General features: G+C 39.3%; 1 protein-coding gene across 6 annotated transcripts in view; it reads left to right on the top strand.

The window, feature by feature from the left end:
• Positions 1-19,888, top strand: part of LOC100852895 (membrane protein of ER body-like protein) — a 46,036-nt gene extending 26,148 nt beyond the window's left edge. For all 6 annotated transcript variants that reach the window (XM_059738127.1, XM_059738128.1, XM_059738126.1 and 3 more), the window contains 4 exons: positions 2,170-2,346; positions 10,466-10,651; positions 16,711-16,772; positions 19,035-19,888. In XM_059738127.1, coding sequence (XP_059594110.1) covers positions 2,170-2,346; positions 10,466-10,651; positions 16,711-16,772; positions 19,035-19,508 — 899 coding nt within the window. In that variant the 3' untranslated portion in view covers positions 19,509-19,888. The remainder of the gene's footprint in view (positions 1-2,169; positions 2,347-10,465; positions 10,652-16,710; positions 16,773-19,034) is intronic.
• Positions 19,889-26,575: the final 6,687 nt, after the last annotated feature.

The following is a 26,575-nucleotide window of genomic DNA, read 5'->3' as shown; positions in this document are numbered from 1 at the left end:
CAAGTCCAATTATTTTCCCTGAACCTTGGTCCTGAAAAACAAGATGAGAAGGATGAAAAATCACATTGCAATTCATGTCTTTAGTGAGTTGATGTATGGAAACGAGATTAGTTGAAAGCTTTGCTACATGAAGGACATTTTTTAGGATAGGCAATGGGTTTATATGGATTTCTCCTTGACCGGCTACAGTTGTCAGAGAACCACCTGTTGTGGAAATTTTCTTGTTGCTTGGACATGGTGTGTATGAAACAAATTTATGAGAAGAATTAGTCATATGGTCTGTGGCTTTCGAGACATTAAACACATGAGAAGTGGAATACTTACCTGAGAATGCTAAGTGCAGTGGAAAGGGATGCTAGCCGGCTCGGCGAAGTTGTAGGCCCCAATAGATCAGATTCAGAGGAGCAAGCATTGGGAGGTTTTTCTAAAGACTCAAACAAACTTTTTAGCCTCTCAATATCTTCTTTCTTGAACTTGAACTCTCCATGCTCCTGAATCTCATTCTCATTGTTCGTTTGATTACTGCTGGTAAAATTTGCGTGTCCTTGACCTTTTTGTTGTTGTCCATTGTTAGGCTTCCAACTCCTATGGCTGTTGTTGGATTTTGATGGTCTGTCGTGCAGTTTCCAGTACATATCCTTGGTGTGTCACTGTTTTTTGCAGTAAGTGCACCATATAGGATTTTTATTTGTGATTTGGGAAAAATATAATCGCTAGTTATTAGCACCAGGCTGATGTTCCATGCCTGAATTCTTCAGGTTTCTAGCAGTTGAGAGTAAAACTGAACTTTCTGCAATAGGGGTTTCATTCATCATCACCCCTCTTCTTTCTTCCTCCACACGAATCATAGAAATAGTCTCATTTAATGAGGGTAGATCCTCTTTTCCCAAAATCTGAACTCTGACCTGATCGAATTCCAAATTTAAACCAGTAAGAAATTAAAAAATTCTCTCTTTTTCCACAAACCTCTTCAACATAGCTGCATCCTTGCTACATTTCATCTGAATACATTGATAATGATCCATCTCTTGCCACCAATTCTTCAAAATATTGGAATATTCAATCATAGATTGCTCACCTTGTTTGGTTGCTGAAATCTTGGTCTTGATTTCAAATATTTGTGCAGCATCACGTACCTTTTGAGTAAGTCTGTCTCACTGCATCCCAAACTTCTTTAGCCATGGAAAAAAAATATGCAAGTGCTACTGATCTCAGGTAGCATCAAATTCCACAGCCATGACATAATCATGAAATTGTCCTCGTCCCAATTCTGGAATTTTCGGATCACTCTGCTTTGGTCTGGTGCTGAACAAGTGGCTGAGCTTTCCTTTCCCCTTCAAGAACATCTTCACAACTTGGGACCACTGCAAATTATTTTTTTTTTCATTCAATCGGTATGCTACTTGAATGTTTTGGAGTTCCCATGTGGACTGATCCGACAGGGCTTCAATCGGCTGCACTGTAAGAGTGGTAATGGCTTTAGATATCTCAGACATGGTTGATTCTGTTAGATTAAATGAGGATCAGAGGACCAGCAATGGCCATAAAGGAGAACGAATGCCAAAAAAGAATACGAATAAGATTAAAGGAAAGATTGGGTAGGCAGAAAATCGAGAAGGCCCAAGCAAAACAAAGCTTGAATCTTGAATCTCAGAGGGCAGAGAATGCCAAAAACTGCAGATCCCTGAGAGCCTAGGGCTCTGATACCATGTGGAAAAATTGAAGAAAATCTCATTCACTTTTCTCCATTGAATACAAGAACCATCTTTTTATATTAAAAGCTAGTATAGGCATATTATAAGAAGATGAAACTATCCTAAATCAGATCCCTATAAATCAGGGATTTAACCACCAATATTCTATTTTACAGAATATACAAAGTCAAAAATCCTAAAATAGGAAGACCTTATTTTATCACAACTGGTATATAAAATCTCGAGTCATCAAGAGGTGGCACACTAGGCACAATAAATTGAGCAGCTGATATTGATATGCTTGAACCATTTGGTACTTGCCTCCCCATAAGAGATCAATCCTCTTCTTGTTTGTGTATTCAGTAAAAATTTGGTGTCCCTGCACATCACTTAACTAGATACATTTTCTTGTTGGATGGTTGTATCCATATTAGATTATGGTGCAGGAACTGATCTATTTGATCTGTTGAAGCAGGGTCAATGGGACCAGGAGATCTTCAGAATGCACAAGATGTTACTGGTTCAGAAACAATTACAATTATTGAAACAGAAAATGCTAAAAAGTGGGGTTTTCTAAAAGGCATTGTGAATGTTGGCTTGACAAAATCAATTACAAGCCCAAGCATTGTGCCATCTCCGGTTGAGGCCATAGGTATGTGTAAACCACTACTGAATACTAATATATGAAATAGTTCCAATTATTTGTATGAGATTTTAACTTCTTAATAATTACAAGGTATTTGCAAATACTTCATCATATATATTCCCACTGACAGTATGTGATTGCCAAGTTCCTTTATTTGGATGTTTTATGCATGGATCATATTTTCATTCAACAGATTATATCGTGGTTTATTGTTTTATTTGAAACAAATATATGAGCTTCAAATAAATTTAATCATAGTATTTATTAGTTAAATTGGTTGTGTTACATTTTATTGGGAACATGTAAATGGTATCAACATTTACAGGGAGATGAATTTTTAAATTCCTTGTTATCTAAAATACGTCCATTGTCTTTGATTGTGGATTTGAAAACATGCTTTAAGATTGTTGTCACATAGTGTAATACAGATGATAGGATTTCTTAAGCACCAGATTAGGATGCTCTCACTTGGAAGATGACCAATCACCGTAAGGCCCTCTTGGAGGTTTTCCAGTAAAGAAAGAGGTTCTGTTCATAGTTCCTTGAGGGTTTTACTCAATCTTATGTGTGGTTATACAATTTTGATACTGTAACAATGATGTCCTATTGAAGGTTATATATATATATATATATATATATATATATATATATATATGAATGGTCATGTGAATCAGATGTCAAGATTTGTAGACATCTAATAGGGGATCCACCACTCTTATGTTAGGAAAGAACATTTTGAGTTGCACCTTTTGTGAGTGGATCTAAAACCAACCTGTATGATCTAGAAAATATTTTTATCTGATGTTAACAGAATTCTACACACAAATATGTACAAGGAACACATGTAAGCTAGAAGTATTGGCAATGAACAATGGTAGCCCAACCATATTTAGTTGGAGGGGCTAAAATGTTTTAGGCCTAGGTAAAGAGAGCTTCACTGATAATTCTCAACTCCATGGGTGAAGTTTTAATTTGTTGGTAGTCATGGAATAGAATATTTTAACTATTAAGAGTTGGTGTTCATGAATCTTGAAAATAGAGTTTCAGTATGCTATCATAGGAGTTATATGTATCCTATTAGTGACTCCAAATACCAGTTCCTATATCCTTATTATAAGAGTTAATGAATCTTGAAAAGAGAGTCCATGTGTCCAATTAAGGACTCTTTATAACAGTTCATATATCTTAACATAGGATTTCATTTTTAAAATGGTGGTGATTATTCTGTGGGAGAATTTATGTATTAATGACTCTTAAAGTAAGAGTTCAGGTATCACTGTTGAAATAATGCCAAAGTTAGGACTTTAATTTAGGAATAAAAAAGGAGAGATCATTTAGGATATTTCCTTATGATTTAGTTTCCTAATTTTAGGAGAGAATTAAGCTAGATTGATTGTTTCTTATTCAGTCATTTGTGTATATATATGTGTATGGTGTGTACCGATTCATTATCAATAAAGGAGTTCAGAAATTCTTCATGGTATCAGAGCCAGTTTTCTGAAACCCTAATCCCTTCTGGCCACCTCTTATTCAGGCCATCACTCATTCCGGCCAAATCTTTCTGGCCATATCTCAATCCGATCATCTCTCTCTCTCTCTCTCTCATTCCGGCCATCAGTCCCTGTTCTCAGAGCCAAGGGAGAAAACACTTTCCAGTCAGTCGAATAGTCGTCAGAAAACACTCACCGCCGGCAACTTTTCCGGCGAATTTTTCCGGCGAACTTTCCGGCGACGGTTTTTTTTCTACACCGCAAGGAGCGCCTGGAGGAGATCTCCAATTTGTCCCAAAGCACCGGAACCAGAAACCCATCCACGCGCCGCCCACGCGCGTTTTTCCGGCCGGCGACTGCATCTCACGCGCCGGCGCGTGAGGGCGCGTGAGCCACTTTCCGGCGACGCGCTTCCTCCTCTAGGCTCGCCTGACGCCGACCAGCCACCCTTCCTACCTGTTTGTGCAATCCGAGCCCTGCACGTGCCTCTTTTGGGGTTCTTTTGCTTCCGCGGGCCCTCTGATCAGATTTTCCGGCGTCCTTCGGCTATTTTTTCTCAACTCCAGTCCCTGCACGTGCCTTGAAAAGTGTTCTTCTACCTTTCCGGTCCATGACAAAATACGGAATGGCATCATCACAAGTATCCAGCGTCACGTCACCAGAATCAGGGGGCAGATCTGAAATTCCAAACCTTGGTGGCAATGATTCCTCTCCTATTCTCATCACAGGACACAAATTAAATGGCCATAACTATTTACAGTGGTCACAATCTGTGTTGCTGTTCATTTGCGGTAAAGGAAAGGATGAGTACCTCACTGGAGAAGCAGTCATGCCAGAAACTACAGAACCGGGTTTCAGGAAGTGGAAGATTGAAAACAGCATGATCATGTCATGGCTTATCAATTCCATGAACAATGACATAGGCGAAAATTTCTTGCTGTTTGGGACTGCAAAGGACATATGGGATGCAGCCAAAGAAACTTACTCAAGTTCTGAAAATACTTCAGGACTGTTTCAGGTTGAATCAGCTCTACATGACTTCCGCCAAGGAGAGCAGTCAGTTACTCAGTATTACAACACACTCACAAGGTATTGGCAGCAACTTTACTTATTTGAGACTCACTCATGGAAATGTTCGGATGATGCAGCAACATACAGGCAAATTGTGGAACAAAAGAGACTGTTCAAGTTCTTCCTAGGACTAAACAGGGAATTGGATGATGTTAGAGGCCGAATCATGGGCATTAAACCCCTGCCAAGTCTCAGGGAGGCTTTTTCAGAGGTTAGACGTGAAGAAAGTAGAAAGAAAGTGATGATGGGATCAAAAGAGCAACCTGCCCCAACATTGGATGCCTCTGCCCTTGCGGCTCGGTCATTTAATAGTAGTGGTGGAGATCGTCAGAAACGGGATAGGCCTTGGTGTGATTATTGTAAGAAACCAGGCCATTATAAGGAGACTTGCTGGAAGCTTCATGGCAAACCTGCTGATTGGAAACCAAAGCCACGGTTTGACAGAGATGGCAGAGCACACGTGGCTGCCAACTCTGAGAGCACCTCTGTTCCCGAGCCGAGTCCATTCAACAAAGAGCAGATGGAGATGCTACAGAAATTATTAAGCCAAGTTGGCAGTGGCAGTACTACCGGTGTAGCCTTCACTGCTAATCGAGGAGGAATGAGGCCGTGGATAGTAGACACAGGTGCTTCTGATCACATGACAGGAGATGCTGCCATTCTTCAAAATTACAAGCCAAGTAATGGTCATTCATCCGTCCATATTGCTGATGGTTCAAAGTCAAAAATTGCCGGGACAGGTTCTATAAAACTTACTAAAGACTTATATCTTGACTCTGTCCTCCATGTTCCAAACTTGGATTGCAATCTTTTGTCCATTAGCAAATTGGCTCATGATCTCCAATGTGTTACTAAATTCTATCCAAACTTGTGTGTTTTTCAGGACTTGAAATCGGGGAAGATGATTGGCAGTGCTGAACTGTGTTCCGGGCTCTACCTCCTTTCATGTGGCCAATTCTCCAACCAAGTCTCTCAAGCAAGTTGCGTACAGTCTCAGAGTATGTCAGAGTCTTTCAATTCTGTGTCAAATTCTAAGGTCAATAAAGATAGTAAGATTATAATGTTACACTATCGCCTTGGTCATCCTAGCTTTGTTTACCTTGCAAAATTGTTTCCCAGATTATTTATCAATAAAAATCCAGCATCTTATCACTGTGAAATTTGTCAGTTTGCAAAGCATACTCGAACAGTATATCCTCAAATCCCATACAAACCTTCGACTGTTTTCTCTCTAGTACATAGTGATGTGTGGGGTCCCTCCCGGATAAAAAATATTTCTGGCACTCGATGGTTTGTGACATTCGTTGATGATCATACTCGGGTAACATGGGTTTTCCTTATGAAAGAAAAGTCAGAGGTCGGGCACATTTTTCAAACCTTCAATCGTATGGTTCAAAATCAATTCAATTCCAAAATACAAGTCCTCAAGTCAGATAATGCAAAGGAATACTTTACTAGTAGTCTCAGTACTTATCTTCAAAATCATGGCATTATCCACATAAGTTCTTGTGTTGACACCCCACAACAAAATGGGGTGGCCGAACGCAAGAATAGACATCTCTTGGAGGTTGCCCGGTGCCTTATGTTTTCCTCTAATGTTCCAAACTATTTCTGGGGGGAAGCTATTCTCACAGCTACCTATTTGATTAACCGTATGCCATCCAGAGTGCTTACCTTTCAATCCCCACGTCAACTTTTCTTAAAACAGTTTCCTCACACCCATGCCGCCTCTTCTGATTTACCACTCAAAGTATTTGGTTGTACGGCATTCGTTCATGTGTATCCTCAAAATCGTAGCAAATTTGCTCCTCGAGCAAATAAGTGCATTTTTCTAGGGTATTCTCCAACCCAAAAAGGGTACAAATGCTATTCTCCAACCAACAAAAGATTTTACACCACCATGGACGTCTCTTTCTTTGAACATGTCTTCTTCTATCCCAAATCTCATGTTCAGGGGGAGAGCATGAATGAACATCAAGTTTGGGAGTCTTTTCTTGATGGTGTACCTTCTTTTCACTCAGAGTCACCAAATCCTTCCCAATTCGCGCCCACTGAGTTGTCCACACCCATGCCGCCATCAGTTCAGCCAGCCCAGCACACAAATGTTCCTTCTCCCGTGACCATCCAGTCTCCCATGCCTATTCAACCTATAGCCCCACAACTTGCTAATGAGAACTTACAAGTTTACATCAGGAGGAGGAAAAGACAGGAATTAGAGCACGGATCACAGTCAACATGTGGCCAATATATTGACTCCAATTCAAGTCTTCCTGAAGAGAACATAGGTGAGGATAGGGCTGGAGAGGTGTTAATTCCCAGCATTGATGATTCTACTTTGCCAATTGCATTGAGGAAGGGTGTTAGGAGATGTACAGATCATCCAATTGGGAATTATGTTACGTATGAAGGGTTATCACCATCTTACAGAGCATTTGCTACTTCTCTTGATGATACTCAGGTTCCCAACACAATACAAGAGGCATTAAAAATTTCAGAATGGAAGAAGGCAGTACAAGATGAGATTGATGCACTTGAGAAGAATGGGACGTGGACTATCACAGATTTGCCGGTTGGGAAGAGGCCTGTGGGGTGCAAGTGGATTTTCACCATAAAATACAAAGCAGATGGATCAGTCGAAAGATTCAAGGCTCGTTTGGTAGCTAGAGGGTTTACACAATCCTATGGGATAGACTATCAGGAGACTTTTGCTCCTGTTGCAAAACTGAACACTATCAGGATCCTTCTCTCATTGGCTGTCAATCAAGATTGGTGCTTGCAACAACTGGACATAAAAAATGCGTTTCTAAATGGGGACCTAGAAGAGGAAGTCTACATGGAAATACCACCTGGTTTCGAAGAAAGTATGGCAAAGAATCAGGTTTGCAAACTCCAAAAATCATTGTACGGCCTTAAACAATCTCCTCGAGCCTGGTTTGATAGATTCACAAAAGCAGTCCTGAAGCTGGGCTACAAACAAGGTCAGGCTGATCATACTCTATTTGTCAAGAAATCTCATGCCGGGAAATTGGCCATATTGATAGTCTATGTCGATGATATTATTCTATCTGGAAATGATATGGGGGAGTTACAGAATTTGAAGAAGTATTTGTCAGAAGAGTTTGAAGTTAAAGACCTTGGAAATTTGAAATATTTCCTTGGTATGGAAGTGGCTAGATCAAGGAAAGGAATCGTAGTCTCTCAAAGAAAATACATACTCGATCTTCTTAAGGAGACCGGTATGCTTGGATGCAAACCAATTGATACTCCTATGGATAGTCAGAAGAAACTTGGTATCGAGAAAGAAAGTACACCGGTAGACAGGGGGAGATATCAGCGGCTTGTCGGGCACTTGATTTATCTCTCACACACTCGGCCAGATATTGGCTTTGCAGTGAGTGCTGTAAGTCAATTCATGCACAGCCCCACTGAGGAACACATGGAAGCAGTCTACAGGATTCTTAGATATTTAAAAATGACACCAGGGAAAGGCCTATTCTTCAGAAAGACAGAGAACCGTGACACTGAAGTATACTCAGATGCGGATTGGGCAGGAAACATCATTGACAGGCGGTCCACTTCCGGATATTGTTCTTTTGTCTGGGGAAATCTTGTTACCTGGAGGAGTAAGAAGCAATCAGTTGTAGCCAGAAGTAGTGCAAAAGCTGAGTACAGAGCTCTTGCACAGGGAATCTGTGAAGGGATTTGGATAAAAAGGGTTCTTAGTGAACTGGGACAAACGAGTTCATCTCCAATTCTGATGATGTGTGATAATCAGGCAGCTATAAGCATAGCAAAGAACCCCGTGCATCATGACAGGACCAAGCATGTTGAGATTGACAGACACTTTATCACAGAGAAGGTGACTAGTGAGACGGTCAAATTAAACTATGTTCCTACCAAGCACCAAACCGCAGACATCCTCACCAAAGCTTTACCTAGGCCTAACTTCGAAGACTTAACTTGCAAGCTGGGATTATATGATATATATTCTCCAGCTTGAGGGGGAGTGTTGAAATAATGCCAAAGTTAGGACTTTAATTTAGGAATAAAAAAGGAGAGATCATTTAGGATATTTCCTTATGATTTAGTTTCCTAATTTTAGGAGAGAATTAAGCTAGATTGATTGTTTCTTATTCAGTCATTTGTGTATATATATGTGTATGGTGTGTACCGATTCATTATCAATAAAGGAGTTCAGAAATTCTTCAATCACAAATCTTGAAAGGAAGTTCGTGCATAATATTCAGGATTGGTATGAATCTTTACTTTCTGATATAAAGATTCCTAAAGATCCTATGCCACATACTCTCTTTTTAGTCTACAAATAGAGTTTAAGGAGTTTGTATTTTTCTTTCATTTTTTATTTTTTATTTTTTATTTGTTTGAGCAATTCTGTTATAATTTGTGAGAGGAATGCATCACTATCTCAGAGATTGAAGGCTAAAGTTTGGAAGTCCAAGACTCCAAGGAAATAGGGAAGCAATGCATGTGAGTTAGGAGGATTCTGAAGTTGTAAGATCCTGTGAAGCAACCTGAAAATTGCTGTTGATTGAACTGATCTAAATACATATATGGTACTACAGTGTGTAAATTTTTCAATCAAGCACAATCAAAGAGCAGTAGTTGGTAATTCTCTCTTAAAAGCTATATTCAATATATGAGGCTCCAATTTAGATTTTGAGGTTGATCAGATACTACAAATTGAAGGAAATGTGTCTATTTACTGAAATTTTGAATTTGTCCAAAAGCCTTGAGGAGTTTCAGTGAAAGTTCTTGAAACTATAAATTCAAGTGAAACATCAGGTGTTGAAACTATGTGTTGAACTATCAATTTTCCTAAAAGTTTAAATGTTTAGGATTTGGGTTCATAATGTATATTATGGTTTTCAACATCCTCCCTCACATGTAGCTACTTTTTTGGCTTACATCTGGGCTTAGTAAATTGGTGAAATAAACTTATGGTGGTGAGGTTCGAACACATGATCTCCTACTAAACGAGGCTTTGGTACCATGTTGTAACTACCAATTTTCCTAAAAGCTTAATCTTGTAGGATTTGGGTTCACAATGTATATCATACTCTTCAACAATATGGATTCCTTACTTGGGATGCTTTAAAACTTGGATATGGTTTAAAGTCTCATTGTCCCAAGTGTCAGCACAAATTTTATAATTTCAGAACCTTGTTACTATTGTGGAATCTATATTAATGTTCTCCGGTTATCATCAGGCTGCAAACAACATGGATACATTTATTTGAATATAATTGGATGGTTCACTTCCAATGACAGATTCTTCTTGGTCCTTTTGGATTCCATTAGCTAGTTGAGTCTATCACAAAGTTAATAACTCACTCAAATGCTCCTTACCTTAATAATAATTTATGAATAGCTTTCTAGTTATTACATATACAACTAATTTTTGTTATTGCACTTGAGTTTGCCACCATTTTAATGCATTCTTATATGTCATGCATATTGCATTTGCTTGATAAATTTACTTATTAGATTGTTGTATCTTCATTAAGTTATATGCAGGAAATGATGTGATGTTATTATTATGGCAGGGTCAGATGAACCACTAGCTTCTCCAATCACACAAGTTATTCCTGTTCTAGAAGCACCTACAATTTCTGGACCAGAAAATTCTAAGAAATGGGAAATCTTAAAAAGCATTGTGTATGGTGGTCTAATAGAATCAATTACAAGCCTGAGCATTGTAACATCTGCAGCCGGTGCTGATGCTACCACATGTAAGTGGTTAGATGTTTATGTATTTAATGCACCATTACATAAAACACCAGTATCGTAAAAAATACCATCTATTTTTTTGTTTGCTACATTTAACTTCTTAAAAATCATTATTTGTTTTTGATTTGGTAATTCATATATCTCTTATAAAAAAAATGGCAATTGTTGAATATAATGTATTTATAGTATGTTATCTTTCCTTGTTAATATAGGTCACATGTATGGTAGTTAGGACTCCTAGCCTTGTATATATATATATATCTCTCAATTGTAAGTAGATATTACATGAATGAGAATTAAGGTTTTTCTTCTTTCTCTCTCTCTCAACATGGTATCAGAGCCAAGGAAGAAAACCTAATTCTTTCCTGTTTCCCGTGTCATCAACTCCGGGAAACCTTCTTTCCTGTTTCCCGTGTCATCAACTCCAGGAAACCTTCCGGTGACCGTGTTTCATTCCGGTCACCTTCCCCATCTCCCAATACTTTCCGGTCAGTCGGATCGTCGTCAGAAAACACTCACCGCCGGCGAACTTTTCCGGCGAACTTTTCCGGAGAACTTTTCCGGCGACGTCTTTTTCCGACACCGACCACACCAAGAGGAGCGCCTGGAGGAGATCTCCAACTTTTCCAAAAGCATCGGAGCCAGAAAACCGTCCACGCGCACTTTTACGGCCGGCGACTGAATCTCACGCGCTGGCGCGTGAGGGCGCGTGAGGCCTTTTCCGGCGACGCGCCTCCTCCTCCAGCCTCGCCTGACGCCGACCAGCATCCCTACCTCCCTGGTTTTCCCATCCGAGCCCTGCATGTACCTCTTTTGGGGATTTTTGTCTCCATCAGCCCTCCAAACAGTCTTTCCGGCGAAGTTCCGACTACTTTTTCTCCACCCCAATCCCTGCACGTGCCTTGGGAAGTGTTCTTCTACCTTTCTGGTGGTACCACGCCGCGATCTGAGGCCGTTTCCTTTTTTTTCGGTGGTGCCACGCCGCAATCTGAAGCCGTATTAGGGCTCTCTTCGATCCAAACATAAGATAAGTGGATATGGCTACTAAAGCTTCCATTTTTTCCTCTGTCATATCTGGATCTCCTATGATTACTTCGGAGAAATTGGTTGGCAGTGAAAATTATCTTTCCTGGTCTGCCTCTGTTGAACTTTGGTTTATGGGTCAAGGATATGAGGATCACTTGGTTACCCAGGAGGCAGATATCCCTGAGGTTGACCGCGTACAGTGGAGGAAGATAGATGCACAGTTATGTAGTGTATTATGGCAATCAGTTGATCCCAGGATTCTTCTTCATCTTCAGGCCTATAAAACTTGTTTTAAATTTTGGACTCAGGCCAAAGGATTATACACAAATGATATCCAGCGTCTTTATAAGGTGGCTTCTGCTATTATCCATATCAGCCAACAGGACTTGGATCTATCTACTTATATTGGTCAGATTGCCTCTCTTAAGGAGGAGTTCTTGACTGTGATGCCTCTTACTCCTGATGTTGGGGCTCAACAAACACAGCTTGACAAGTTCTTCATGGTCCTTACTCTTATTGGCCTCCGTCCGGATCTTGAGCCTATTCGTGATCAGATTCTTGGTAGTTCATCAGTTCCGTCCTTGAATGATGTGTTTGCTCGCCTCCTCCGTATCTCGTCCACTCAGACTTTGCCATCTGATAGCACTTCAGATTCTTCTGTGTTAGTTTCTCAAACTACCTCTCGAGGAGGACGCAGTGGTACCCGAGGTAGAGGCCAACGTCCTCATTGCACCTATTGCAATAAACTTGGCCACACTCGCGATCGTTGCTATCAGTTACATGGAAGGCCTCCTCGCATTGCCCATATGGCCCAGTCCTCTGACTCTCCGCTGCCTCAGCCTCCGAGCTCCTCCGCATCTCAGACATCTCAGGCTTCTATTGCCTCTGTTGATCAGCCTGGTAATGCCTCTGCCTGCCTTACCCACACATCTTCTCTTGGACCCTGGATTCTAGATTCTGGAGCTTCTGATCACCTATTTGGTAATAAGGATCTTTTCTCCTCTATTACTACTACCTCTGCTTTACCTACTGTTACCTTAGCTAATGGTTCTCAAACTGTGGCTAAAGGTATTGGTTTGGCCCTTCCTCTGCCTTCTCTACCTCTCACTTCTGTCCTTTATACTCCTGAATGTCCTTTTAATCTTATTTCCATCAGCAAAATCACTCGTACTCTTAATTGCTCTATTACCTTTTCTGATAAATTTGTGACTTTGCAGGACCGGAGTACGGGGAAGACGATTGGCATAGGACGTGAGTCTCAAGGCCTCTATCACCTCACCTCGGATTCATCTCCTGCAGTTTGCATTTCCACTGATGCTCCTCTCCTCATTCACAATCGTCTGGGCCACCCTAGTCTCTCCAAGTTCCAGAAGATAGTCCCTCGTTTTTCCACTTTGTCGTCGCTTCCGTGTGAGTCATGTCAGCTTGGGAAACATACTCATGTCTCGTTCCTAAAGCGTTTGAATAATCGGGCAAAGTCTCCTTTTGAGCTTGTCCACACTGATGTTTGGGGTCCTTGTCGGACTGCATCTACTTTAGGATTTCAGTATTTTGTCACTTTCATTGATGACTATTCTCGATGTACTTGGTTATTTTTAATGAAAAATCGAGCTGAGTTATTCTCTATTTTCCAGAAATTTTATGCTGAAATCCAAACCTAGTTCAATATTTCTATTCGTGTGTTACGCAGTGACAATGCCAGGGAATATTTTTTAGCCCAATTTACTTCGTTTATCTCTCATCATGGGATTCTTCATCAGTCTTCTTGTGCTCATACTCCTCAACAAAATGGGGTAGCTGAACGCAAGAATCGATATCTTGTTGAGACAGCTCGTACTATCCTCCTCCATAGTAACGTTCCTTTTCGTTTTTGGGGGGACGTTGTTCTTACCGCTTGTTATTTGATTAATCGTATGCCCTCCTCTGTCTTACATGATCAGATTCCTCACTCCCTTATCTTTCCTGATCAACCACTTTATTTCCTTCCTCCTCGTGTCTTTGGTTGTACTTGCTTTGTTCATATTCTCACTCCTGGACAGGACAAGCTTTCCGCCAAAGCCATGAAGTGCCTCTTCTTGGGATATTCCAGACTTCAGAAGGGTTATCGTTGTTATTCCCTTGAGACTCATCGATACTTTATCTCTGCTGATGTCACTTTCTTTGAGGACTCACCATTATTTTCCACCACTTCTGAGTCTCTTCCTGTGTCTGAAGTCTTGCCCATTCCCATTGTCTCCCCACCTGATGCTATGCCTCCTCGACCACTTCAGGTTTATCATCGTCGCCCTCGTGTCGTTGCTCCTCTCCCTTTTGCTGAGGCACTTGCTGACTCACTTCCTATCCCTTCGGCTTCATCTGCCCCGGCTCTGCCCTCTCCTAATGACTTACCCATTGCTGTTCGGAAAGGTACTCGCTTTACTCGTAATCCTCATCCTATTTACAATTTTTTGAGTTATCATCAATTATCTTCACCCTATTCTGCTTTTGTTTCTGCTATATCCTCTGTTTCTCTTCCAAAGAGCACCCATGAAGCTCTTTCCCATCCAGGCTGGCGCTAGGCAATGGTGGATGAAATGGCTGCTCTGCACTCTAATGACACTTGGGATCTTGTTGTTTTACCCTCTGGTAAATCTACCGTTGGCTGTCGTTGGGTCTACGCAGTTAAGGTTGGTCCTGATGGTCAGGTTGATCGCCTTAAGGCCCGCTTAGTTGCTAAAGGCTATACTCAGGTTTATGGTTCTGATTATGGTGAGACATTCTCCCCTGTTGCCAAGATTGCTTCTGTCCGTCTGCTTCTCTCCATGGCTGCTATGTGCTCTTGGCCTCTTTATCAGTTGGATATTAAAAATGCCTTCCTTCATGGTGATCTTGCCGAGGAAGTTTATATGGAGCAACCTCCTGGTTTTGTTGCTCAGGGGGAGTCTGGTTTAGTGTGCAGGTTACGCCGTTCTCTATATGGCTTGAAACAATCTCCTCGAGCATGGTTTGACCGTTTTAGTTCTGTTGTTTAAGAGTTTGGCATGCTTCGCAGTACAACAGACCATTCAGTTTTCTATCATCATAACTCCTTGGGGCAGTGTATTTATCTGGTTGTTTATGTGGACGACATCGTCATTACAGGCAGTGATCAGGATGGTATTCAGAAACTAAAGCAACATCTTTTTACCCACTTTCAGACCAAAGACTTGGGGAAACTCAAGTATTTCTTGGGAATTGAGATAGCTCAATCCAGTTCTGGTGTGGTCCTTTCCCAAAGGAAGTATGCTTTAGACATCCTGGAAAAAACCGGTATGTTAGACTGTAAACCGGTAGACACACCTATGGATCCGAATGTCAAACTTGTACCAGGACAGGGGGAGCCTTTAGGAGACCCCGGGAGATATCGACGACTCGTAGGTAAATTGAACTATCTTACCATTACTCGTCCAGACATTTCTTTTCCTGTGAGTGTTGTTAGTCAATTCCTACAGTCACCATGTGATAGCCATTGGGATGCCGTAATCCGCATTCTTCGATATATCAAAAGTACACCAGGCCAAGGTGTATTGTACGAGAACAGAGGTCATACTCAGGTTGTTGGTTACACAGATGCAGATTGGGCTGGCTCACCCACAGATAGACGTTCCACTTCAGGGTACTGTGTTTTTATTGGGGGTAATCTAATATCTTGGAAGAGTAAGAAACAAGATGTAGTGGCCAGATCTAGCGCTGAAGCCGAGTATCGAGCTATGACTTTGGCAACATGTGAACTCATATGGTTGAGACATCTTCTTCGGGAGTTGAGATTTGGAAAGGATGAACAGATGAAACTCATCTGTGATAACTAGGCCGCATTACATATTGCATCCAATCCAGTCTTTCATGAAAGGACCAAACATATTGAAGTTGACTGTCATTTCATTAGAGAGAAGATCGAATCAGGATGTGTTGCTACAAGTTTTGTTAATTCAAATGATTAATTAGCAGACATCTTCACTAAATCTCTCAGAGGTCCTAGGATTAAATATATTTGTAACAAGCTTGGTGCATATGACGTATATGCTCCAGCTTGAGGGGGAGTGTTGAATATAATGTATTTATAGTATGTTATCTTTCCTTGTTAATATAGGTCACATGTATGGTAGTTAGGACTCCTAGCCATGTATATATATATATATCTCTCAATTGTAAGTAGATATTACATGAATGAGAATTAAGGTTTTTCTTCTTTCTCTCTCTCTCAACTCTCTCTCAACAGCAATCATACATCCCATTGAAAATATGTGATCATCAACTTTCTCCTTAAGTGTTGAAAAATGTTTCCAATTACTATTTGGTATATATCCCTTTTGGTAAAGAATATTATATAAAAAATTTCCTATGTTGACATCATTGTAATATTAGATTTCCTTATAAAAATAAGGAAAATTGTTAGGAATATTTTTATAAATATTCTAGATTATGAGAAGAAAAAAGTTATGAGATGAAGATGAGCATATAAAGTTTATACTAAGTGGATAGAGATGTGAGGAAGTGTGGAAGACACCCAGTAGAACAAGGCTCGCAGTCTAAGGTGTAGATATAAGGTGTGGGGAACATGCGACATTTTAGTGCTCAATAGTTGTATTTGTTTTTTCTATTCCTTGTCATATTCTCCATGTTATAGTGGAATCGTTTTTTCATCCATGGGTATAGACATGATTGGTTGAATCACATTAAAATCTTATGTGCTTTTGTGTGGATCTTTATGTTATGACATAAACTCGTGGCATTAAAGCTTCCGCTAACGCAACATTAAGGATGTTTCATATTTAGAATAGTTATTGTTTAATCATGTTAAATCAAAGCATTTGTTGGTAACTCTCCTAAAAGATAACATGGGCATGTATGATGTAACTTGGTTCCTGTCTCACTAGCAATGAAATTAACATAACTTGTAATAAAACTTCTCATATATCCTTTGATTTGGGGAAAATTGATTAACTTTGTCTTTTTTGTTTCCATTATGTAAGATAGTAATTACTTTGTGTCATAATTATGTGTCCTGTTATTGCAGTGCACATTTTAGCTTTGGGATTGGCAAATCTGATTGGTGGCCTTTTTGTGATTGGTCATAATGTAAGTCTTTTCCATTTCAATACTGGTAAAAATTAGTCTTACTATCACTATAGCAGTTCCAGGCTTGATGCACATTCGTAAATAATGATATAATTTACACTCTGAAATAGAATAGGATCTCTGTAGATATAAATCCTTACTAACATGCAAATGGAACCACATTTAAGTTTATATTTTTGGTCATATTGTGTTTTTAGGAAATGCAGATAGGATCTCTATTGATATAAATCCTTACTAACATGCAAATGGAACCGCATTTAAGTTTATATTTTAGGTCATATTGTGTTTTTAGGAAATGCAGATATGGTTTGGTAGAACTTTCATTGCTATTGTTCAAGACACCATTGCTAGTCGGATAGAACATGAGGGGGAGGAGACGAATGGTGAAATCACCTTTTGGCAGCATGGATAAATAATTTGTTTGTTTGTTTGTTTTCAAACAACTCTTTTAGTTTGTTTCTACTCATTCTGATCATGAATGTTCCTGAATTTTACTGGTTATTTTCTGTTAGTTTTTATGGGGTCCTTTCATAATAGTTCAATGAAGGGAAAATATTATGAATTTAACAGGATAGAGCAAGTGCGTATGAAGAGCAATGTATAAGAAAATCATGCAGGAAAAGAGATAACATGAATTTATGTGGAAACTTTGATAATTAAATTAAGGTTAAGAACCACAAAACCAAAGTTCAAAGCTAATCCTATATGAATTAAGGCTCTGATGCTAAAGGTCTTTCATTTTCCAGTTGATTTGTTGCTTCATTAGCTAACCTAGGTCTCAAGAAGAAAGAGCACCCTACACTTCTCAAGTGATCAATGATTCTATTAATCCAATCATTTGGTTTTCACAGCCTCCTCTGCTTCTGAAATATATGAAGGTAAGAAGAGTGGAATCCTCTTCCAGTTGCATATTTTGGAACACAAAACGGACACCTCAATCAACCTCTCCATCAAAGCCAGAACTTCAGCAGCCAATCTAAAATAAGCTGGGATGAAGAACTCTCTAACCATGTTGCCTTCAGAATCTCTGATGACATCACCAATCCCCATAGGACCCAGGTTGCCCCACGGGCAACCATACAAAAACAACTAAATTTGAAACAGCATTAGTGCGAAGTCTACTCAACCCTCAACCTGGAGTCTCTTCTACTATCAAACCAACATATTTCCTTCCATAAAACCATGTTCAATGGAATGCCCAAGTACTCTGTAGTAACTCAACCTCATAAGAAGCACAGAAACTAAAAACATCCATCAAGTACTCCATAGGCCTCCGTCTATTCTAGAATATTCCAGAATTTATCTCAATCCAAATAACTTGAGGATCAGAAGCAATGTTCCAAGCAAAAGCACTCCTATTAGGGTTGCTCCAATAACTCAGAAACACAATTGTCATCGTGTCAAATTCCCATTTTGATCTCTGCCTCTTTAGGATGTCATGAGTCTACTCTCATCATTTTGTAGGGTTTGAAATGGGCTTTTCTTCTTTAGACCTCAAATTAATTTGATATAAGCACATGTATTATGGTTTTAGGCACCATTCTTGGTTAAGATAATGGTCGGTCCCTGAAGAATTCATTATCATTATTCTTCTACAAAATTATGTGTATACAATATACATAAAAATCATGAAGAATCATTTTTGTAGAAGAATATAGTTAAAAGTCAGAACTATAAAATTGGTAAAATTAAAGTTTAATGCATGCAATACAATGTGTTTGTTTTTTTTTGGAGGAAAAGGCAAATAAAACAAAAGAAGACTGCATTCATTACCATGTTACCCTGTCTTACCACTCCTACGAGCCCCATGCTTCAATATCAGAACTTCATCAATTATATGTTCTACAAGGCTGTCTGTTTTGTTATTCTTTTTTTCAAAATCTTTTCAATTTTTTCCCCTTCTATTTTTCATGTTGGAGTTGATAAAAAACTTACTATTAATGGCTAAAGATGTGGCATATTTCCCTGCTCCTTTTGGGATGATCTTTCCCGATGATTGTTAAATATTGTCGTGTCTTGCTGTATTTTGGTTATGTATTCTTTATATAATTCAGTTGTGGAAATACTCGCCATAATTGATCTAGGTATCATCAGGTACATGATTGCCTGTCAAAAAAAAAATGGAGTACATGATATGACTTGTCCTCAGCAATATTCGTAGTTTCAACATATACCTCTAAAAAATGACACCCATTATAGGATCTATTTATTTTTTCATTAGTCCAAATTTCTTGTATCTTGAACCTTCACTTAACCTTACAGCTTATTGAACTAAGAAATGATCAATCTGAAGAGTCCACTAGTCAAACAAGCAAAGAAATGGATCGTTATTACCGACAACTGGGTCAAAGAGAGAATTTCAAACTTCATGCAACAGTGGTTGTGTTATCATTTCTCCTTTTTGGCTTAGTGGCTCCTGTGACTTATGGCTTCTCATTTCTTAAGAGTGGCAACAAGGATATGAAGCTTGTAGCAGTTGCAGCAGCTTCTCTATTATGTATCACTATGCTTGCTATTGGAAAGGCTTACATCCAAAAGGCATCCAATTTTTATGGGTACATCAAAACCATATTGTATTATGTTATTGCTGGGTTTATGGCATCAGGTGTTTCTTATGTAGTTGGCGATCTAATCAAGAAGCTCCTTGAGAAACTGGGTTTGTTTGAGTCAAGTGCAGCTTCCACTCTGTCCCTTCCTGGGACTGCACTGGCAAAATCTGGATGGGGATCCTACTGATGAAATCCCATGACTATGTAGTTGGCCTTGGTAGTAGGTGGAGTATCATTGAAGTGCTGCAAGTTGACTGTCAAATCTAGAGGATCCAACCAATAATTGCGACTGATTTACAGTAGTTTCTTCTCAGATTCCACTTGCTTTTCATTTAGATTATTGTAAGACATATTTGCCTTGCAATTTTGGTATGTTAGTAGAATTGCTTTAGCTTCTTTATATTTACTATCTTATTAGCTAGCAGAGACTAAATTGTACCTGTCCTCCCAGAGACAGGTGTAAACTCATCCCCCTTTTTTGTTGAAACTTTCACTTGGGACCTGTTTGATGGTCTCTTAAGGTTAGAGAAATTCAATTTTGACATATAACTGATAACCAATTTATCATTTTGGCTTTTTGACATATGCATACACCCCATTAATCTAAACTTGTTTTATATATCAAAGTAGTCAATAGCCATCTTAGAACCAATGCTACTGTCATTTCTACATCTCTTGCTTTCCAGAGAGTGTTGTATAATTTGTGCGATTAAAGACTGGGGATGCAAACATTAGTTATTCGGATCACATCTTTTATGACTCACTAGTGCCAAACTTAACACTTTTCTGATACCATCTACACGACCCGTTTTATGTAAAAATTATTTTCTTAGGCTAATGACTCTTGTGGTTTCAAAGTGTGTCTGCATATTTTATGAGTTCCATCTTATGAGTGGAGAAGATTGAGACATGGACGTGTAAATGAATATAAGATAGAGCTACCTTTAGGCTTATGCATTCTGGAGTATCTCTAGTGCCATTCTAGGAAACAATACCAAGGTCCTCTAAATACACAGTGGTAAACAGTGAGAAGAGTACATAATAGTTGAAAAGTGAATGAAAGAAACAAGAAACCGTGAGCAAAGAGGAATTGTTGAACAAAGAATTTATTGGCCTAACTTCTTTTCAGTGGATTTCAGAGGGTGAGAAAGATGAGCAACCCTGGATGCTATTGGTTTATTTTTTGCTGAAAAGTTGCTAATTCTCCTTTAATTCTTCAACTCCATGCTCCATGTTGTTGGTTCCTTGATGTTAAAACCTCCATAAGGTGAATGCCATATCCCCTACATTATTATTTGTAGTTTACAAACAGATATAGTGCTGAATTTTCAGAACCAAAAAGTCTTTATGTTATTGGACATCTCATAGGCTGTGAAATGTGCAACACTGGAGAATTAGGCTTGCATCATTCTTCATCGGACACAAGTGAAAGATCTTTCAAAGGCCCAAATGCCTTAAGAGGAGGGGTCATTCTTTCGCGTTTTTATAGGATCGCCTAGTTTGGTGAAATGGATCCGAAGCTTAGATTATGACACCTACTTCAAGGTGCAGTGGACACATTTTCCAACTTATCTAATGCTCGCAACACAGAGGACATTAGCTTGGCACTTCGGATTTCGACCGTCAGTTTTAGACGTCTTGAAGGGATGACTAATGGGGTGAAACAGAAACTTTCATGGCTATAGAAAACGACCAACTTCTTCATACTAATGCCGAAATTTTAAATATTAAGCATCTCATTTATAGCAATTTCAACTATAGTTGTTGTAGAGTTTGCCAACTATCAAGTGACAAGTGACAAGGCTGTTGACTAAGCTCAACTAACAAACAATAAAGCTTGTTGACCTAGGTAGGAAATAATGGCTAGAAGTATTGTTAGTTAGTTAGAGGTTTTGATTGTTATATAAAGAGCAGACTTAAGAAAACTTACTTGAGGGCATTCAATTGTACAAAATAGAGAGCAAGAAAAGAAGAGAGCTTTGAAATCCATAACCCTAGGTTTGTTTCGGTATAGAAAGAAAGAAACAAAGGTGAGGAGGGTTCTTGGGGAAAAACTGTAATTTCTTTGTTTTTTATTCTTGTGTAAATTTTGGTTGGTACAATTTAATAAAGGTTTCAGGAAATCAGTGTGGATATAGATCAAGTTGATTGAACTATGATAATTCTCTTGTGTTCTTGATCTTGGTTGATTGCATACAAGCTGTTTGCTTTTATTCTTAAGAGAAGTTCTTGCAAACTGGTTGTCTTTTTTTGGTTTAGTTTTTGCTCTATCAATCCCTAGTTCAAGGCTGGTTTTACTCAACAATTGGTATCAGAGCCTTTGGGTTATAATGGGGACTGAAAATGTTCGATGTAGAAAAGTTTACAGGTAGAAATGATTTTGGGTTATGGAGACTAAAGATGAGGACATTGCCGATTCAACAGAGGCTCCAAGATGCCTTACTTAGAGAGAAAAACCTGCCCAATACCATGCAAGAAAAAGAGAAGACATAAATGTTGGAGAAAGCTCATAGTGTCATCATTATTTCTTTAGGTGATACTGTGCTGAAAGAGGTGACCAAAACATAGTCTGCAGCTGAGTTGTGGCTCAAGCTCGAGAGCCTATACATGACCAAGTCATTAGCAAACCGATTACATAAGAAGATCAAGTTATACACATTCAAGATGACCTCGGGTATGTCAATTGAAGAGCATCTTGATCATTTCAATAAGATAATCTTGGATTTGGAAAATATTGATATCAAAGTGTCAGATGAAGATAAAGCAATTCTGTTACTGACTTCTTTAGATGCATCATATACTAACATGAAATAGGCCATAATGTATGGGAGAGACAACTTGACCTTTGATGAGGTGCAGTCCATTTTACATGCTAGAGAATTACAGAAACAAGAAGAATCCAAGGATGAGTCTGGTGAGGGTTTAAAAATTAGGGGCAGATTTGACAAACGAGAAAAGAAGGGCAAGAATTCAAAGGCTAGATTAAAATCCAAGACCAGGAAGTTCAAGTGTTTTATCTGTCATAAGGAAGGGCACTTTAATAAGGATTGCCCGAATAGGAGACAAAACACAGTAAAAAAAATTGTGAATGAGGGTGATGCTGTTGTGATTTTGGATGGATATGACAGTGCCGAGTTGCTGAATATGACAGAGGTGGACTCGGGCAAGGAGTGGATACTTGATTCAGGGTGCTCTTTTCACATGTGTCCTATCAAAGCTTGGTTTGAAAACTTTAAAGAAGCTGATGGAGGTCATGTCTTGCTAGGCAATAATAAACATTGCAAGATTCTTGGTACTGGTACTGTTAGGATCAAGCACTATGATGGCATTGAAAAAGTTCTTGAAGATGTCAGGTATATACCCGAGTTAAAAAAGAACCTTCTCTCACTTGAAATGCTAGACAAGTCAAGATATACATTCAAGTCAAAACCCAACTCTTTGAGAGTGGCTAGAGGCCCACTTACTGTCATGAAAGGGACAATTAAAAATGGGTTGTATACCTTTATAGGCCAAACTGTGATAGGAAAGGTTTCTACTATGTTGAAGGAGGATGCAGGGATAACCATGCTATAACATCAGAGGCTAGGTCACATCTGCCACAGGGGATGATTCGTTCCCAATTGGTGTCTCAGCTGATTCATGTCCTCTCAATGGTCCCTGACAGTGGTACCATTTGATTCGTGTCCAGTTGGTGTCCCTTGATTGTGGTCCTCAGAAGGGAGTAATCAACAAAATTTATAACCTATTACACCATGAACTAGGGTAACAAAGACAAAGCTACTATAGCATAGTGGCTCTAGGATCGTTCACTGGGATGAGTTTTCACTCCACAATTGATATTAATTCAAAGATGAATTGGTGCCTTTTCATTTCAAGGTTAGCTTTAAAAGAAAACATAATCTTAGGTGGAAAAGGTTGGTTTTAAGCTAACCAAAAATAATAACTGATTTTAATTACAAATAAAAGTGTTTCTTGGAGTTTAGATCACTGGGCTCAGATTCCTTATACAAAAAGGAGAGTTTCGGTCACTTGTTTCTTTTCCTCGCATTGGGGATTTAACATATAGTTATTTCCCGAACCGGTTTGGTACAGATGCTTCCCTTTAATGGGTTCAAACACTAAATCCCTCTCACTGATGCATCTTGCAATGACTCATACCTCTCACCTAACACTTGCCATTCAAGGTGATCTTTAACCTTGGATTACCGGTCAAAAGCTCGCAAAGGATAACTAATGGATGTCTCCGTGGAGTCCAAAAGCTTACCAAGTGTTGGCTATTCTAGAAAATCCTACCTTCAAACCACCTCCCAAAGGCTCGCAAGAGATAAACTAGTGCATCTCAATGGATGGAGACCACTTGCCTTATCAAGTGTTGGCCCAGGTGATTTAAAGGCGTTTTAAGTTAACTAAAAAGATAAAAACCATTAACGGGTCACACTTTCTCTTCATTAAAAACTAAAACAATAAAACTTCCAATTTATGCATGTGGAAACTTACCCAGCTTTCCTCACTCCAAGAGACGAAGAGCCTAGCCTCTCATCCTCTGAGAAAAAATCCTCAGAGTTTGATTGGCTAGAAATAAAAAGAACGAGAAAACAAAAATATATATGAAAAGCAGAGCAAGTGCTCTATATTTTACTTCCTTCCCAAAACTCTACAAAGGATTGATCTCCGAGAACAAGCTCCCGAGATATCTTTTTCTGATGATAATTACAAACTATATATAAGGGGTTATTCACCCTTTTTCCAAACTTAATAACTAAGGAATCCTATAATTGGTGGGTTACAAGGAGATTTTGGGGATTTAGACAACAAATATCTAAAGCAAAATATCTCAAAATGTCGGTCGCACATAGACATCAAATATCTAAAGCAAAATATCTCAAAATGTCGGTGGCACATATCGGGAAGCTTTAGGAGAACACCGTGGCACTGTGCAAAATGGCTGCGAAACTCTCCGGGTAAGCGCTATCAGTGGATCCGGATACGTCTGACCGGGGAAGTTGAAACGCCCTCCTCTCCCATCCGGCGTCAAGCGCCGGATGCGAAATATCCGGATGGAATGTCGGCGGAGAAGAATTCCGGATGTGAGACATCCGGGTGGAATGTCGGCGGAGAAGAATTCCGGATGTGAGACATCTGAGTGAAATGTTGGTGGAGCAGCTCCATCCGGATTCTTTAAGAGGATATGTGGCGCGCTCCCCTATCCGGACTCCCTCAGGGAGAAGCACACGACACTCGCGATCATCATACCCGGACGATAGCATATCCTATCCGGATATGTTGTTTCGGATGAAAAAGACAGCCTGCCACAGCTCACGCGGCACTCCGATGGTGTGTCCAGACGCCCTGTGCCTTGCCATGGATTCCAAAGAACTCTCCTCAATCTTGGATTGCTTTGGTGATCAAAAAACTATCAAAACACCAAAACTTAACACAATTTGATTAGAATTGATTGCAAGGGTTCTTAATATGTTAATTGGGTTAAAAGGTAATAACTACTACTCAAAAGTGTTTAAAAGAGTTAATTACAAGCTATGAAATAGCACTTTTTGAGTAGTAATCAGGGGACTACAAGAGCTATAAAAGCAAAGGGTGTTGGGAAACTAAAAGTTGACAGATTTGCCTTTTTGTGAACATTGCGTGTTTGGGAAGGCTACAAGGGTGAAGTTTGCTAAAACAGTACGTGAAACGCAAAACTAGTTGCACTATATACACTCTGACTTGTAGGGATCATCACGGGTACCGTCGTTAGGTGGAACAAGGTACTTAACTCTTATTGATGATTACTCTAGGAAAGTGTGGATTTATTTTCTTAAAAATAAAAGTGAAGAAGTTGAGAACAGATAATGGGCTTGAGTTCTTATCAAATGATTTTAATTCATTTTGTCAAAAGGAAGGCATAGCTACACATAGAACTATCAGATATACACCTCAACTAAATGGCCTAGCTGAGCGCATGAATATGACCATTTTGGAGAGGATGAGATGTATGCTGTCAAGTTCAGGGTTGTCAAAGGTTTTCTGAGCTAAGGTTGCAGAAACAGTTGTCCATTTGATCAATAGGAGCCCATCATCAGCATTACAATTCAAGACCCCTCAAGAAAAGTGGACTGGGAAAGCTGTAGATTATCAACATCTCAAAGTTTTTGGATGCACAACTTATGTATAAACCAAAACAAATAAATTAGAACCACGGGTTGTCAAGTTTATTTTCTTGGGGTATTCGAAAGGAGTTAAAGGTTACAAGTTGTGGATAGAAACACAAGGCAAAGGGAAGTGTATAATTAGCAAAGATGTAACTTTTAATGAGTAAGATATGTCAAAACAAATTCCAGCCAAAGTTGTCGAAGAGTCAGATCAGTTACAGTTTGAGGTGGAGCATGAGACTTTGCAACCTGAAAAGTCTACAAAGACTTCATCAAAGATAGTTCAAGAAGAAATAGTATAGGAAAGACAAGATGTACCAACACAAGGGTTGAAATCCTAGAGTTTGGCAAGAGACAGGCAGAAAAGATAAGTCAAACCTCCCAAGAGGTATGGCCAAGCTGAGATGACAACATTTGCATTGAGTGTAGCTAAAGAAATAGTGGATATGGAGCCAAAAACGTACCAAGAAGCCATCAATAGCAATGAGGCTAATCAGTGGGTAAAAGCTATATAAGAGGAGATGGATTCCTTGAGGAAAAATGAGACTTAGGAATTGGTCACTAAACCCAAGGACCGAAAGCTAGTAGGCTCCAAGTGGGTTTTCAAAAGAAAACAAGGGACACTAAGGGAGAAGGCTCCAAGGTATAAGGCAAGGCTGGTGGCTAAGGGGTTTTCACAAAAGGAAGGTGTTGACTATGTTAGCCCAAGGGTTCTCCTAATCGGGTTTTGTTGATGACAAACCTCGGTTATCTAGGAGAAAAAGAAATCTCCACTTCAAACCAATCATGGATCAATTAATGAATTTTAAAATCGAGATAATCAGAACATGCGAATTTTCAATAGGAAACAATGTAAATCATGAAAATAGCATATCATATATAAGAAAGTCAAATGTACACGAAACATCCAAACAAATGATATGCATGTATAGGTCTCCTAGATCTTAAATATCTCTCATCCTTTGGGAATATCAAAAAGAAAAAAAGGGGGTCTTGATGAAATCAAGGCTGAGGAGGTGGATGTGGAAACATTGAGCGTATATAAACCATCATCTCCTCATGTAGACTCTCCTGGTGACTCTCATTGTGCTCAATCCTCTGCTGA

This window comes from Vitis vinifera, chromosome 7, assembly GCF_030704535.1.
Source record: "Vitis vinifera cultivar Pinot Noir 40024 chromosome 7, ASM3070453v1".
In the NCBI taxonomy this organism is placed as follows: domain Eukaryota; kingdom Viridiplantae; phylum Streptophyta; class Magnoliopsida; order Vitales; family Vitaceae; genus Vitis; species Vitis vinifera.
This window is presented reverse-complemented; position numbering and strand designations above follow the sequence as displayed.